Here is a 16,425-nt window from a genome sequence, read left to right on the forward strand (position 1 = left end):
TCACATTGAAACAGTTCAGATTTGTAATCTACTATTCATGGTCAAATTCAGATGCTATGCAGCCCTTGCATGAAGATGATTGTACTTAACTGATCTCTTAAGATGTGTCAACTCTATGTATAAAAGAGTAATTGCCCTATTATTAAAGAAATGAAATTATTATTTTGACCTACATTTCTCTAATGACCTCAGGCAAAAATTTTAGGTTATTAAAAAAAAATATATAATAGCCATTGTAACCAAAGAGGTCTGTTTTATGCAGGAAGTAATATTTTCCAAAACTATCATATTCAAATTCTCCCTGTCCATTCTCTGTCCTTATTCTCCCTGCTGTTTATACATTAATCTAGCAAAACTGTGCATGTACATGACTGTAATCCCACATACCTGAAAGCATTCTGCAATAAAAAGTATTTCTACTTCTGCTTTCTCAGTTAATCTAGCAATGAATTTACTCTGAAACACTTATATGAAGCACTCATACTAAAACAATTTCCAAATCTTTCACATTAAAAAAAAAGAAACTCTTGCTTTCTGTCTTTGTTTCCTGCACTAGCCATTTGTTGTACATAATTGCTATTCATAGTGTTTTCTATCTCAAGCACTGCTAATTCTCATCGCCTACCTTTTTCACTGTCTTTGTGCTGAATGCATTACATACATGACTCAGCCTGCATAGAGCACACAGGGTGTGAGGGAGGAGAGACTCAGGAGAGAAGCAGCTAAATACCAAATCACCTGCTAGAATGATGCTGCTATTGCAAACAAGCTATTCTTTTTGAAAATTTACTTCCAAAATTCTTTGGATAATTAGAATTTTTTTTTTTTTAATAATGGTGCCAAATGATGCCAAGAAAACTTAACTGCTTTGACTGCACAGGAAAATGTACCCAGCTGTAGAAAGAGATGATGATTTGCCTTTTTCTCAGTTTATCCCCAGGAAACCCATTCTTTTCATCGTAGATTAATTCAGCATTATGCACCATTACCTCCAGAGTACTCAAGCATAACCAGCACCAATAAACTATAATTAAATCCACTCTTTGTCACAGGCACATCAGACTGACTAAACCAGCAAATTTGCATATAGATTACCTTGCTATTTGTCTGCTTTGAAAGATTTTTCAACATGGTGTGACAAAATCAGCTCCTGGACGAGTGCGCATGCACAGAGACAATGCACAAAATAAACATTACGATCACTATTTCTGTTCAGTGCAATAGATGCTGTTGCTAGTATGATGGACAGATCCTTTCTGGTGAAAAACCTTATTCTTGTGGGCTTTCGGTTTCAGAATATAAAATAAATCATTAAAGGTCTCATTTACTTCCACAGCATTTCTCTTATAACATGAAATGGGAATGAGAAAATTTGCAAGGAATCTAGATGTAAAACCACACATTTGTAAATGCAAAAGTGGCTCTGAGGAACTAAACCATTCCTACTTGCTGTGTGCAGTGTGTGAATACATCTTCGCTGGAAAGCAGAGAGAATTTTGTTCCCTCACCACTGCTTTCCCAGGAGTGGCCAGCGCTCTGTGCAGGGTGGCACAGGCTGAGTACAAATTAGGGAGAATCTGCATATTTACAAGAGCAGATGTCCAAAAAATATTTCTTATACTCAGAGGCTCTGTTTTTAATATTCTGAGAGTTCTTTGTGCTGTTCCTGGGTTTTGAAATGTGGGACTTTTAGAGAGGAAGGTTTGTTTAGCAGTGATATAGAACAGGTGAACTGAAGTTTAAAGCTCAGCACAGACCAAATAGCCACTGGGAAATAAAACACAGTTCAAGTTTTTAGTTGCCCCAAAGCCTAAGGATTCCTGAAAGCCAGCTCCATTGGAGGCTCTGTGCCAGGCTGCAATCTTTTCCTCAGGACCCAGCCACATCAGTCCTGGTCTGCTGCACATGTACAGCTAAAGGTGACCCTGCTCTCACACCAACCAGCCAGCTGTGCGCTTTCTGGTTGGTCACAGCTGGGCTTTCTGCTGCCTGATATGAGGAAGTAGCTGCTTTGTTCTGTTACTGCAATTGTCTCCTGAATCATCCTGAAAGGAAACTTCTGAATAAGCTCAGCAAAATACTCCCACTTTTGCTTAACACTGTGATGTTTAATTGCTTCTGGCACCCCACCCTTTTGCCCCCTCTGTGTCTTGATTAGTAACAAATAAGCAAAGCACATCCCATTTTTGTGCTGAGGTACAGTATATGCAGTGGGGTGCTGACATAATGGGAACAAATTATATACAGGGAACACTCACAACACATCGTGCTTCTCTAGCTGTGAGAGTAATATCCTACAGCATGGATCTGCAGAAAAACCACGACAGAATACTTATATTTGAGCTAGTTTAGGTGCAGCTCAAATATCCCAGGCTGCAAAAACCACCACAGCTTCAGGCTAAGTATCAAAGCAACTTGCCCGTGATGTGCACCCAAGCCAGCACTAGCTACATAACCCAGGTATGATCATTGAAGTTGAAATGAAACACCTAGATTATATAAGAAACAGGACAGAGGGAGCAGCTCCTGGTGACTGGATGCATGTTAGCTGGGACAGGCACTATGACCAAAAGCTCACTGTCTCTGCAAGCCCCATGTCTGACTATAGCCAAGGAGAAGAAACTGGAGAAAACTTACATCCCATTTAGAGAGATCAAAGTGAAGCAACAGTCGAAGAAATGTCATGAAGACTTTGAGGCAACACCCATATTATTCAGGGCTGTGTCAGACAAACTGAAAAATCTTGTTGTTCTGGCTAAAACCAGGTCACCAGGACTGTGGTTAACATTAGTTACAGTGTTTACATTCTCTTTACATTCTTGGCAATGCCTGGAACATAGATGTAAAAATGGCAAGAATGCTCTGCTCATTCTTAAAATTTTTTCCTGAGTGCTCTTCCCTCCATAAAGACACAGCATAAAGATGAACAAGACTGGGTGGTAGTGGGGTGGGGCAAAAGGAAATGTTTTCTCTTTTCTCCCTGCTAATGTGAGACAAGACTTTCAAAGCAGGAACAAATATACATAAATATATATATATTTGTTTAGAAGGCTTATACAACTGGGGACTGGAGGAAAAGAAAGAAAACTTCCTTCCAGTATTAGGCCAAATTCAACTCCAAACCAGCCTACCTTACTGGCCATTTGCTGCCATTTGAATGAACAAAGAACACATCCCTATTTTTGAAGTAAAGATGCCAATATCTTACCATTGAGAAATGAATATGATATTTTTTCAACTCAGTTCTCAAAGCCGGGAAAATATAGTTCTGAATTCAGCAGGATTTTCCACCTAGCACAGAAGCAAAGTACTGCTGAAGCTGTTACACCCTTGCATTTATCCTGTACTATAAAGTATAAACTCTTGCATCGGAGCTGGGCAGGTTCTTTTGTTGTTTGAAACATAGCAGAGCAAGTAACTTGGCTGATGACTGCTCACTGATTTGACATAGCAGCTCCTAAGGGGGTCCTCAGAAAGAAATTAAAAAAATTCTTAAAATTTTAAAATTCTGTAAAAAATGTAGTGGCATGCTATTCAGAAACTTTCCAAGTGGCATTACAGCTTGCTGGAGCTAATAAGGGCTTCCAGACAAACCTTTTTCCCCCAGATACTTCCTTTGCTTTACAGCCACTACAGTGAACAGCTAGCATGGGCTGTGGCTGCTACTCTTTCAGTTACCTTCCCCCATTTGTTTTAAGACAGATAATCTTATCTTGTCCTCTGTGGCAAGGCACACACAGGGCATTGTAAGGAAGAACTGTGAGGACACAGCAGAGACTTGGCTGTGGATAAATTTCCAACTGGCTTGGACTGAACTGGGCATCCAAATTCCTTCAAAATTACTAGGCTTCCTGTATCATAAAAACAAATGTTTACCTATTAAATCCATTGCCTTTTTCTCACTGCACCTGTCTGTGAGAGTACTGTTATTTCTTCTTGAGGACTTCATTTGCAAAATATGGCAGGATGAGAAATATCTCAAGAATGATGGTTTGTTTTCCTTTGACATGTCAGGACAAGTGTCTCCCAGCAAGAGAGATATCTTCTAGGAGACTTACAGATCAAACCATATAGAACAAAAAAATGTGACTGTGATAAATGGCTCAGTGTTACCGTTCACACACTTTTGTGTCACCAAGGATCCAATCAGAGAGACTGACATTTAACTTTGTTCTTTCCATTAGCCCACAAATCTCAAGATGTATTACATCCTCAGCTCAAACCTCCAAAAGTAAGCCATGAGAGATAGTAAGCCATAAGGATATGGCAGAACTAATTTTAGCAGCATGGCTTTAAAAAGTAAAGTTAATACTCTATTTATATATTAATGTACAGAAACTATAATAAATATTAAACTCTCCACCACCCTCAGAAAGCCACCCTAAGTGGGAGACTTTCACTTCTGAAACAACAGAACAGAAAAACAGAACAGAAATATGAAGATATCAGTATTTGCCTGTACTTCTTGACTAACTCCACCCCCTGCAAATCAGCCATTAAAGGAAGCCAAGTCAAACTGAGTGGGTAAAGAATCTACCAAATGATGATTTGTAGTAATTAAAAGGAAGAACAAGCACTGTAACATAATCTATTCATCACTAAGTTACATTGTTCAGAAATAATTATTGATACAATATTTTCTCTAGTATACTGCAAACATTTTAGAAGCATCAGAGCAAACATGATTTGCTAAGTAGGTTTCATACATTTCTAAGCCTATTATACATAAAGCTTTCCTGTGTAAGCTTTTGTTCTTTTTCTTCCAATTTCACGTTGAGGGTACAGCACTAACATCACACATGAAATAAAGCAAGAATTTTGGTCGAGGTGTGACTTTTTGCTAGTGTAAATAGCCCTCTTTTCAGAAAAGATGGCAGTAAATCCAGAAAGTTTACCTAACTATTATGAACAGTTCAAAATACATACATTCAAAAATCATGCTTTTATTTTCATCTGAACAGAATGTGAATAATTGTTATTAAATTAGTCAGATAGTTCTTAGACCAGTAATCTGTTTAGAAAATCAATTTCCCCTTGTTTTTTACATCAGCTCCCTTTTTCCTTTTTTTTCATTAAAGGTGGTACTTTTCAGAAGCAATGCTTACCTATTAACTTCTGAAAGCTCACCTGTGTTTCTTGTAGAGTGTTTTGTGGAGGTCTGTAGTATTAAAACTGCTCATCTTTGTTAATTAGATACACCTGTTTTAGAAAATAAATCTGTGTTTATAAACCACTTCTGCTTGGCCATATGTAAATTAGGCTAGCGGACATTTTGGAACTTAATAAAAAAGTGCTTTAAGTGTGCAACTACAGCCAGAAATGTGGTATTGTAAGTGACCTTTGATGTGAATGTTTCCTGTACTTTTTTTTCTGAGATGGCAAGATACTGTGTTTTCTGACACTTTGTTCACATTGCACACCTATAAAAAGAAAAGCAGCAACAAGGTTATCTTCTGTCTTGTACACAGTGATATAACAGATAGCAAGCAAGGCCAAATTACTACAACCTCAAACTTCATTTCTGCTGTCTAAACTAGGTGAAAATCATGGGTCTCTTTTCCTTTCCTGAGAAGAATGCAGAATTCCCAGCCTATTTGCAGTGCTATTGCCTGGAGAGGCAGCAATGAGATACTTATTCAAGAACAAGCATTGATTTTCATGAGTGGATAAGCAATGTATTTTGCCTTCCTGCCAGAAACAGCAGTGCAATAAAATATGACAAATGAGATGCTTATTCCTGCAAAATTTTTGCATCTCAGTTCAACAAACCCCTCAACAGGTATGACTACACCACAAATAAAGTAGACAGGCTTTTTAGTCCATAGTGCTCGTAACATCAAAATCAGAGATTGCCAGACTTCTCATCATACATCTGCCCTGGGTGTCATCTGCCCAAACATGTCCAGTCACCTGAACAGTCAGCATATTCAATCCTGTTTTGAAGAAAACTTTAGGATGCAGTGTAGACATGTATCACAGGACTATAAGTAATAAAATTAAGATTCTACATGTATGTTGCTGATAACAATGAAGCAAAGAAGAAATTACACGATTTTTCAGGAGTTATTCTATCTTATCAGGATCCTTGGAGATTCAAACTTAAACATGTTTGCATATAAAGGAAACTGTGTGACATTTGAAGAACTTTTTTTTGGTACGTTACCTTTAAGACAAAGCAGTGATCTGTAGGTGCCTTATATTTCACTTTATGTTGATAACCATAATACACGTTCACGTTCTCAAACTGAAGGAAGCATGCCAGATCCCGTGATGTCTACAAATGAAAACCAAGCCCATCATGGTTAGAGCAAATTGAATTTTGATGTGAAACTCATTAATAGGACCTTTATCAAATGCATGAATGCCAATGAAGCTGACTGAAAAAACAAGGCTTAATTTTAAGTGTCTGTTTTCTTAAAAATTGGAAGAGCGTCAGTACATATTATGAATAACCTATAACACAGTTCAACATTTAGCTCTTGTTCTGGTTATGCTGTGCTTCATTGCTTTATGTGGAGATTTTAGCTTAAGACTAATATGACAAAAGAGAACACCACAGTAATAAACTACACCCTTAAAATTCTGAGTGGAGAAAGAAGGTTTGAGGTTCTAAATTGCTTTGGGAGCTTATTTTTCTTTTGTTCATGTAACAAACAAACCCTCATCAGGAAATAATGACACATTTAATCTGTTTTGCTTTGCATTTTCTCAGATTTCTGGGCATCATTCCATTTCTGTTTATCATAACATTTCCTTGTTCACAAAATAATTCTAAATTAACGTTTCTGTTGCTGGCATGTTTCTCAGTGATGAATTCTGCATACAGTAACTTCTACAATCCTTTGTGTGGAAATGCATTTCACATGGTCACTTTTGGCTAAACTGAGAAATCAGGAATCTGTGGGGGAAAAAATAAAAATAAAATAACAAACCACAAGCTCCCTCTACCCCTAAAAATGGGGTATGATATGGGGATATGTTATAATATGCATATGATGGTTCTTGTCTGCTGTTCTCATTTTTAATTATATTTTCATTACAATATACCCTTGATTTTGCTTTATTTACAAATTGAGTTTTCAAGTAAGATATGTGGCTAATACTTCCTACTAGATGTACACAGGACTTCTCTCTTTCTCCTGTCTTGCTGCAGCTGATGATGCCAGAGATTTTGTCAGTGAGTGTGTGGACCTGGGTTTTTCAAACATCTTAGAAGTTCCTAAATGTGCTCAAATTCATCCTGTATAATGTGTTCCTTTCCTTTAGGAACCAGACAATAGTGATTAGGACCAATATGAATGCAGTTGTTATCTTCTAAGGAACAGATTTTTATGCAAGGGACAAAGGCACTTAATGTGAGTATTTGTGCAATGTTAACACACACAGCAACGTTAACATGACAAAAGCAACACAATTAACAGAAATAGATTTTTTAATTATCTGTAATTATAATGATTTTGTTTTGTGACCCTGTCCATTAACAGCATGTTTTTGAATGGGATATAAGTAGAGCAATGCTGAAGAAAGAAATTAAGACAACGGGGCTGGTTTGTTAACAAATATCCCTGAAACAAAAACCACCACAAGCATGAGTATAAAATTATCTGAATGTGCCCCTGTATTTTCACTTTTGCCATGTATTTTACAGCCAGTACAAAGTGCCAAAGGTATGCCAGATGACTTTGTTTTTTTGTAAATACTGAAAATGGGAATATATATGATGAATTTTAAAACAGCTGCAGCAGCTGAAGATACTGTTGTCTGCCAACTGTTCATTTATATACCTCAAAAGACTGCTCTGCCCACAACTGAATGATGTGCAAGGTGCACGTGCACTTTTCATGCTACCCTGTCAAAGGATGAACTCTCATAATTTAGGGGCTTTGACTGAAGAGCTCTACTTAATTCTACTGCAGTGCTTTAAGATGTTTAACACCGCAGCATCCTGCTCATGTCCCAGAGATTAGATCTCCACAACAGACATGTGTACCTCATCCTCAGCTGTTCCAATACAGAGTGCAGTAAACACCTAGATCACCATTATGCACTCAGCTTTCTCTGGAATGGCTAAGACATGCCACAGCTTCAGTCTTTTGCTGAAGGCTGTTACAGATGCAGGAGCAAACAGCTACCATTTTAAAGAGCTGTGACTATCTCCTAAAGAGCTAGACTGGTGGTGGTAATATAGTGACTTTAAAGCACACAATTTCTCAAACTGCTCAGTTATAGGCAGGGTGGTACACAGGCTGTAATGATGAACAGGCCATAAAGTGTTAAACAGCTGTTACGAGGGACTGTGCGGCTCCATCTGAGCCTATGTTTACAGCCTATCACCTGAAAAAAGAAATCACTTCCCTCATTTGCACTGTGATGGAAAGTCACTGGAACAGGCATCACTGGATGATGAAAAAAGGCTGAGTAACTCTCAGGACATGCTTGCCTTGCTTTGGCACTGTACTACTGGCCATTGTTGGAGGCATGCTACAAGGAATGTCCAAGATGGACTTCGCATTTGACTACTCTTACACTTTTTCCACCTTAAGTGCCTTCTAAATAGCATTCTAGATCCTAATTGATAGGATGTTGTGTGTACAACCTGATTTGAGGTGTGAAAGCCATTACGCATGGTCAGGTAAAGTCAAAATAAATTGCTGTGAAAGCAGTAAGGTGATCTGTTTCACTGTGGTTAGGTTATAAACAAGTCACTGGAGCAGGAGCACAACATCCCTTTACAAGATATTTTTTGTTTTCCTTTGTGCTTTAGTCAGGAAATAGCAGAAGAGTTAAATTTCAAAGCACAAATGCTAACAGTAAAGCTTCACCAGCAGCAGCATTTCTAAATATAAAGCATTAGCAGAACTGTAAGTGGTAACAGAAGTGGTTTTCAGAACACACACAAAAAAACCCCAAAACAACAACAAAAATAACCCAAACAAATGAACAAAAAACCAAAAAACCCCAGAAAAACAACAACAACAAAACCCCAAAATGAACAACAAAAAAAACACACAAAAAAAGACCCCAGCAGTCCCAGAATTCACTGTTCTACCTCATCACTGCAGAAATGAAAAGCCAGCTGCCCTTATGTGCAATACATCCAGGGCTGGCAATTCAGACTCTTTAGAATTTGTAATACTCAATGTAAGTGAATTTGATTCAGCTGAATAGATGCTTCTGACTCACTTCTTTCTACAAAAAGGGCAGTCTTAAAAAGCCATAAAAGACAACACATTCTTTAGGTACAGATCACTGTATTGGAAAAACATCATTTCATGTGCTGGTTACTGGTGCAGAAAGTCAGTATCAAGTAAAGTAAAAGTCTACCTTTTTTGTGATAAAAAATTAGTTTATTTGACAACTTTTTAAGATTTTCTTTCATAGAGAACCCATATAACAGTGAAGCATTTTGGCAGCTCACCACCAGCTGACGGGAGCTATGCTGTTTTTCTTTCCCCATCTGCCTTCTGGAGGAGCACTGTTTTATTAATGCTTTTATCTATCCCTTGAAATCAAAAGGAGAGAAACGTGACAGGATTCAGTGGCTGCATTCTAGTACTTGCACAAGTGGTGTAGTCAAAGTTGAACCATGGAAATCTCAGCCCTCTCAGATGCACCAGACAGTGCTCTTCAAACGTCACCTTGGGAGTTCTACACTTGCACCTCCACAAATTGTTTTATTGCTAAAAGGATTATTTAGCTTCCCGACCTTGGTTTTTCCTCTGGGTACATAATAAATTCCAGAAGCTCGTAGAAGAAAATAACGCCTCTTCCAGGACTTTTTTCCATCTTCTTTTAAATAAAGGGCCCCTTCAAGCTCTGGCACAATGACAGATGTCCCACAGAAGCTTTCCTGTGAAACAAGAATAATAATGCACAAAATAAGTCCATTTAAGCACAATCCTATCAATATATAGCAGAAAAATGCTCCTTTGAAAAATAAAAACATTTCTTGTGACAGTGAACATATGAACATGGGGAGTGCAGTTACTAGGGAAATGAATACCTTACACAGGCAAAGGAAACTTTTCCAAGATAATGCTGGGTGCTCACACACTGATAAAGAAGGCTTGCAAAACCTCCAGTCCTTAGGGTCAAGCAAAAACCTACAAAGGCTTTTAACTAGACATAGATGTGCTCAGCGAAGGCCATAGAACAGAGTGGCTGATACTGTTGTTGGGTTTTTTTTCTTTACTGCAGTGTTTATAGGTTCTGTAGAGAAATACTTTGGTATTTGGTAGAGAGATTCTTTACAGACTGCTTATAGCTCTAAAAACAGCTCAATCTCTGCCTTCACTTTTGAAATACATGCTAGCATTTAAAACACTGTTTAATCAGATATACTAATTGTTTGCTTGAATACTTACTGTTGGGTAATTTTTAATGCCCTTATCACTTATCACTTAATGTTTTCATTTAGAATTCACCAGGACTTCTGCTGGTTAACATCTGGTGCCTTCATGAGATGCACTAATTTTGAAATGTGAGTCCTTAGTCACCTGAGCAAAGCATTTCCTTTGTGAGCTTTTACCAAACTGCTTGCCTGAAGAAATGTGGTAATCTTTTCTTTCAAATAACTCTGCATTTTTCTCTTTCAAGCATACATCTGAAATAAAACTTCAGCAGGAAAGGCAAGAATTTAAACAGACTTTCTAGAAAAGTGAATATGTCTTTTTTTGTTGAGATGTAAAGCCACTTCTAACCTAAAGATAATTGTTCGGTACTGATCAGCCTTACTAACAATGAAAAGTCCCAAGGACTGGCCTAAGAGTGAACAATCTGCATTTTTAATGAGGAACAGCCAATGCACAGGAAAGTCAACATATTAAACCTGAGATACAAAGACACCAAGGATCACAGAACTTCCTGTTGTTACACTATTTCCCACAAAGAACTACATGCTGTTACTGCAGAGCAGATGCAAATGGTGGCAGAGTTTTGGTGACATTTGCATCAGCAGCCTAATAATTTGGCTTACCTCCAGCAAAGCCTCTTTGTTTTTATCATTCATTTCTTTGCTTTCTTTCTTCCCTTTGTTTGCCAGGTAGAAATTCTGATGAAGACACAAAAGAAGTTAATGTTCATTATAAAGCCAGCAATACAAGTAACTAGATTTCTACAAACTCACTCAATAGTTACTGAGTCTTTCAATATTGAGTACCCAATCAGCAGCTGCAAGAGACACATGCTTATGGACTCTTCTTACAAATAAGTTTAATCACATCTGCCTCCTCATGAATTTTAAATTTTTATTCTGAATATAATTCAAAAGTAATACAAGATCGTTTTTGCCCATGTAAACATGGCCTCCAAAAATGAAAACCAGTGGCTTATGTTTTTAGCTGTTTTTCTGGATCAATGGGTTTGCGTTTTAGCATTCCAATTTTCACTGCTTTCTGTATTATTACAGGTTGTAGAGAGCCTAACATTTGATTGCATGCTGATATACAATGAATACAATGCAGTATCAAAAAGCTAGAAAGCATTTTCCCTACAACCTAATCTGCTAGTTTGCATGCTTTGTATTTTGCACTCTGGATATAACTCAGTTCTCAATTTTTAGTTAAAGTGTTTATATGTCAAAGCCTTTATCCAAAGTTACTGCTTTCTACTTTAGTACCCCTACTCATGCTCTTAAAAGTACTTTTATGCAGTGAAGAAACTGTTCAAAAATCTAGAAGAAATCTGAAGAAGTGATCACCATATCTTGGCACATGTGCTCCAGCCTACTGAAAATAAAGCCTGCACTCTGTTTCTGACACTGTAGCTGCCATCAGAGGACCACAGTACAAAGAAGGAACCACAGTGCCTCAAGGACATCCTCACCCACAAAAACAAACTCACCCACTGTTAAATAGCAATAACCAGCCTGCATCTATCTGCATTGTACAGATGGGCAAAAGGACAGCACTTGGATTTATGTGCAAATTCTGACAAATGTTCCCACTTGTCTAGGATGCTAGGACTTGTGTGCTGGAGCATGTGCAGTGGCTTTGCTCCACAACAAGCAGGGCCAGACAAGCAGAGCTGGCTGTCTGCAGACTGTAAGGCAATGAAGGAAACAGGGAGATCAAGGATGGAAGTAGCGGCCTAGAGGCCAGAATGGTTACACTTGTGCTTTACAGTTTTTCAGTTTATCTGACTTTTCATCTCTATTTTTTCATGTCTCAAGACTATGAGGAAGTAACAATGTATTTACATGCATAGAATTCTCCTCAACACCTGAACTGCAACATAAATGCAAACATTACCAAAATACAAGTGAGAAGTGTGTAAATAAAGGAACAGGCTGTTGCCATAGTATAAGAAAGAAACAAACAAGCAGCAAATCTGCCCTGCCAGTGGGACACATTTACAGCAATGCAATTTATCTGAAGTGAAACCCTGCTCTTCCACACAACCACATCTTCTTTTCCAAGTAGTGCTGTGAACAGATGTGTGCCAGAATGCAAGCCTCAGAACAGACCATTTTTGGAGGGGCACCAGGAGAGGAAGCAGAAGAGGTCTGGATCTCAAAACCAGTTCTTTAAAAACTGTTTTCTTAGAAGTTCACATTAAGTCAGGGGAGCTCAAAAACACAGACATGTGCAATGTGGCCTGTGCTGATGCTATACCTATGGCGTGAGAAACTTTAACATTCAATACAATCAGCAGTTATCCTAGGAAATGCAGCTGGCTTCAGACTGGACTGAACATAATTTTAGTCCAAAGCTGTAGGTAAAGCAAACACTAAGGACCACAGCTTTGCAGTTATATCTAAAGATATTCCACATTCAGAGTGGAAAAAACCCAGAATCAGCTCAAAACAAAACCTACTTAAAAGTTTTGGGCAGCTGGAGCCCGGTGACCTGAGCATGTGCACCAGCTCTCCTTGACAGGCAGCACTATTGCAGCCCTGAAGCCTCAGAGGGCATTGTTAGGATGAACCTTCAGACCTTGGGATGGATTTGAAAAGTCCAGGGACATGGAAGCTTCTTCTTTAAATCATTATAAAGACATAGCACAACCACTAAAATACACAACGAAGATTTATCAAGGTAAGTATGTTTTGTCTCAACAAGGCTTGGCTCATCAACTTTACTACTAGTGGGGAGAGCATCCATCTGTCTTAGTCAACCTTCTATGGATTGATAATACAAAAACAAAGCTCCTCTGACTACAACTGATTCACATTCAGGCATCTGGCACTTATTTAGCAGAAGCCCAGACAACCCTGTGCTGAAATAATCAATTGTAAAGAGAGAAAGTTTGTAAGGACATCCATGCAGGATCTCTAATGCCACAGCTTTTTCATTAGGGAAACGGGGCTCTGTCACCTAACCCAGTGTTACACAGATGTACACTGTTGTCTTTCACCTGTCAACACACACTTCTTTTATTACTGATTACCTCCTTTATGTCTCTTTCCTGAAATCTGGAGTACATAGTACTTATAATTTGTCAGTGGCTAAAAAACTGGGGAGCAGACCAAACACTGTGCTTGTTTCATTACTGTGTGGTCTTCTATTTTTGATCAGAAGCATTCATCCTAGAGGCAAATCACATGTGTCCAGAAGAGGTCATTTCAAGTCCAGTAGTCAAAGGTCATGATAAAAAGCAAGCTCTTTCCTGTGTGAGGATACCACTGGGAAATGCATGTTTGGTTTGGGATGTCAGATCATTAGTGGGACAAATTGTAGCTGCAGGGCAGCTTTCTACATATTTCTGCAGACTTGAGAATTAACTATTTCTTACATTCAAAAGACAAATCTACACATACAACCTTTCCACTTAGGGACACAGCCTTCTCCTTCTGTCTGGAAAGACAGTAAAAAAACAATCAAGGTGTATCTCTCTGCACTGTATAGTGCCCAAACAATGGAAGAAAGAAAGTGTTTTCAGTAGTGTCCAAGACCATCTGTGTTGGCATGTAAGCAAAGCAAACATGGATCATGATAGAAACAGTACTTAACTACTGCACCATCAAATTCTCTGATCAGTGTTTATGTCTCTATACTCAAAAAATGAATTTCCTAAATGAAATAGCACCTCTCTCACACCTTTCACTTTTTTCACTCATAGACCCATCCAAGTAGGAATGCAGCAGCAACTACTTTCTGCATGGCAAAAACCAGGTGCTCCAAGACAGCATGCTCCCCCCTGCCTCCTCTTACACTTAGGTTGTATTTTTGCTTTCAAGCTCTTGAGACTGATTTTCCAGAAGATCTGAAAAATCCACAACAGCATAGATCAAGCAGTGTGAATAAAACAAGGCAGCTGCCTCATAGTCATGAGTAGCTTCTTTGAGCAATGGACTGCCAGCTTATGCTCATGCAACCTGCACCCAATATGAGGCAAGAACTGGCCAGCTCAGTGAAGCATGGTTTGTGCAGAAAACATAAAACAGAATAAGGTCTTATCTGCAACTCAAACCATGGTGTGTCCCCTAGGAAATTGCACATTAAAACTATTACAAGATGCCTATAATTGCTCTGAAAATCATAAAAGTAAAAAAAAAAAAAATAAAAAAAAATACATGAAGCTAAAGGTAAAGCTCTTTTGAAATCCCAAAAAGAGAAAACAATGGGAGCACAGTGAAAAACATCTCCCTTTTCTCACTTCTATGTCTTTGCACTTTTGCAAGCATACTCAATAACCAAGTTCCCTAACACCCTTTTATGTTTCCATCACTGAGTAGCAGTGGAGACAAAAGGAATACCTTGATTCATAAATGTGGCCAAGCTGGTGAAAAACAAAAGTACCACCTGGTGGATAGCAGAGAAATATTCAACCATGAAACTCGCTATGGCTGCCTTGTAATGAAAATACTACAAATTCTTACTCCACCTCCTTCTGAATGCTGTTGAGAACTCTTGCTCTTCAGAAGAAATAAAATACCAATTCAGTGTATGGGCTCTCCATTGGAAGGTGTAGATCTAGCTTTTGGCTTACATATGAGGGAGCAAAAGCATAACGTATTCACTGTACAGACTTCCAATAATTTTCATAAATACTGTCCAATAATAAGAAAACAAACAAACAAAAGCACATATAGGTGGCATTGCCTGCACTGTTTGATTTTATCAAAAGAAAAACACAGGAAATTGAAGTTCATGTGAACAGAAGTAAGATAGTGTTCAAAGAGCATGACCAGCATTTACAGCAAGGAGTTTAGATTCAGCTACACCTCAAAAACAACTATTTTCCTTCATTTTTCTTCCTTTTATAGTATCTGAGAATACTGAGATATTAGCTGAGAATTATTCTTTGAGTTTTTTGAAGAGAAGTGTTGAGATCTGACAAGCTTTCCTTTCAAGAGAAAACCAGCATCACTCAACCATATGACAAAGCATCACCTTTCCAATGTTGTAAAGGTTCTCTTTATTTGCCCACGTACCAGCATGTATTTTTGTTTCACTCTTTAGTCACAGACTTGTGATGCTCCCTCTCTGCAGATGAGTCACTGATGGCATTCATGGAACAGTCTTTTACTGCTAGTTCCCTACAGGGGACTTGCAGTACAGGCTCTATTATGTCACAGTGAGCAGAGGGCAAAAGTGTGCCTGTCTTCTTTGCAAGGGGGACACCTGAGAATTTTATAGAAGGTTTTTCTAAAAGGTATTCCAAACACTTAAAAAATATTTCAGAAACAAAGCTGCAGAAAAATTACCAAGTGCTGCATGACAAGAATGACAATCTTCAAAAAAAGCCATGGGCATGAACTGAGCAATATATTGCAGCATATAGAGAATAAATCTTGCATTTCAGAACCTCAATTCCCCCTCAGAAAATGAAACTTTTAATTAAGTGTTGTTAAATAGGTCTATAACTATTTCACAGAAAGAAACAATAAATATTGGCACAGGTCACAGACCTTCTTCAGAGGTCTACTTGGTTTAGGAAGGCATCTGCCCATCTTTATAAGATTTTCTTAAAGCACTAATTGTGTCAAATCTTTGTGATGAAAATTTTGTATCACTAATTTGTTTAAGAATAAACTGGCACCTGGCCACCTTTAGAATTTGCCTCTTTTTTTACCCAGAAAAAGATCTACAAGTTAAAAAAAGGTGAGATCTCCACAAAACCCAAAAGAATGAGCACGAAATAAACCAAGAATTCAGCTGCTGCAGCATTAGCACCACAGGGTGTGTCAAAAAAAGCACTCTGCAATTTGTGTACTCCCAAAATGAGTTTTACGTGGCAGGCTTGACTGAGCCAAAAGGAGGCTGAATATACTGAGGACACAGTCCCAGAGCACAAGATTTCAGTTTCCCAATGGTTACACCATAATTTCCGTACGTAGCTTGCTGGGTAATCAAGCACCCTACCGCCCACAGCTCAGCATTTCCGCTTGGTTTGCCTTTTCAGGGACTCACTGCAGATATGCATTTTACCATGTTTCAGTATTTAGTGTGAGCTCTGTACAGTACTGATTTCTTTTGGCCACAA

The 16,425-nt window shown here is 38.3% G+C and overlaps 1 protein-coding gene across 1 annotated transcript in view; it reads right to left on the reverse strand.

Annotated features, from left to right (window-relative positions):
- APBB1IP (amyloid beta precursor protein binding family B member 1 interacting protein) overlaps positions 1-16,425 on the reverse strand; it is a 63,497-nt gene that overhangs the window by 15,144 nt on the left and 31,928 nt on the right. The window contains exons 8-10 of the mRNA XM_021533110.3: positions 10,976-11,050; positions 9,707-9,850; positions 6,164-6,274 (exon numbers count right to left, since the gene is read on the reverse strand). Of these exons, the coding sequence (XP_021388785.3) occupies positions 6,164-6,274; positions 9,707-9,850; positions 10,976-11,050 (330 nt within the window). The remainder of the gene's footprint in view (positions 1-6,163; positions 6,275-9,706; positions 9,851-10,975; positions 11,051-16,425) is intronic.

This window comes from Lonchura striata, chromosome 2, assembly GCF_050655825.1.
Source record: "Lonchura striata isolate lonStrDom1 chromosome 2, ASM5065582v1, whole genome shotgun sequence".
NCBI classification, from domain to species: Eukaryota; Metazoa; Chordata; class Aves; order Passeriformes; family Estrildidae; genus Lonchura; species Lonchura striata.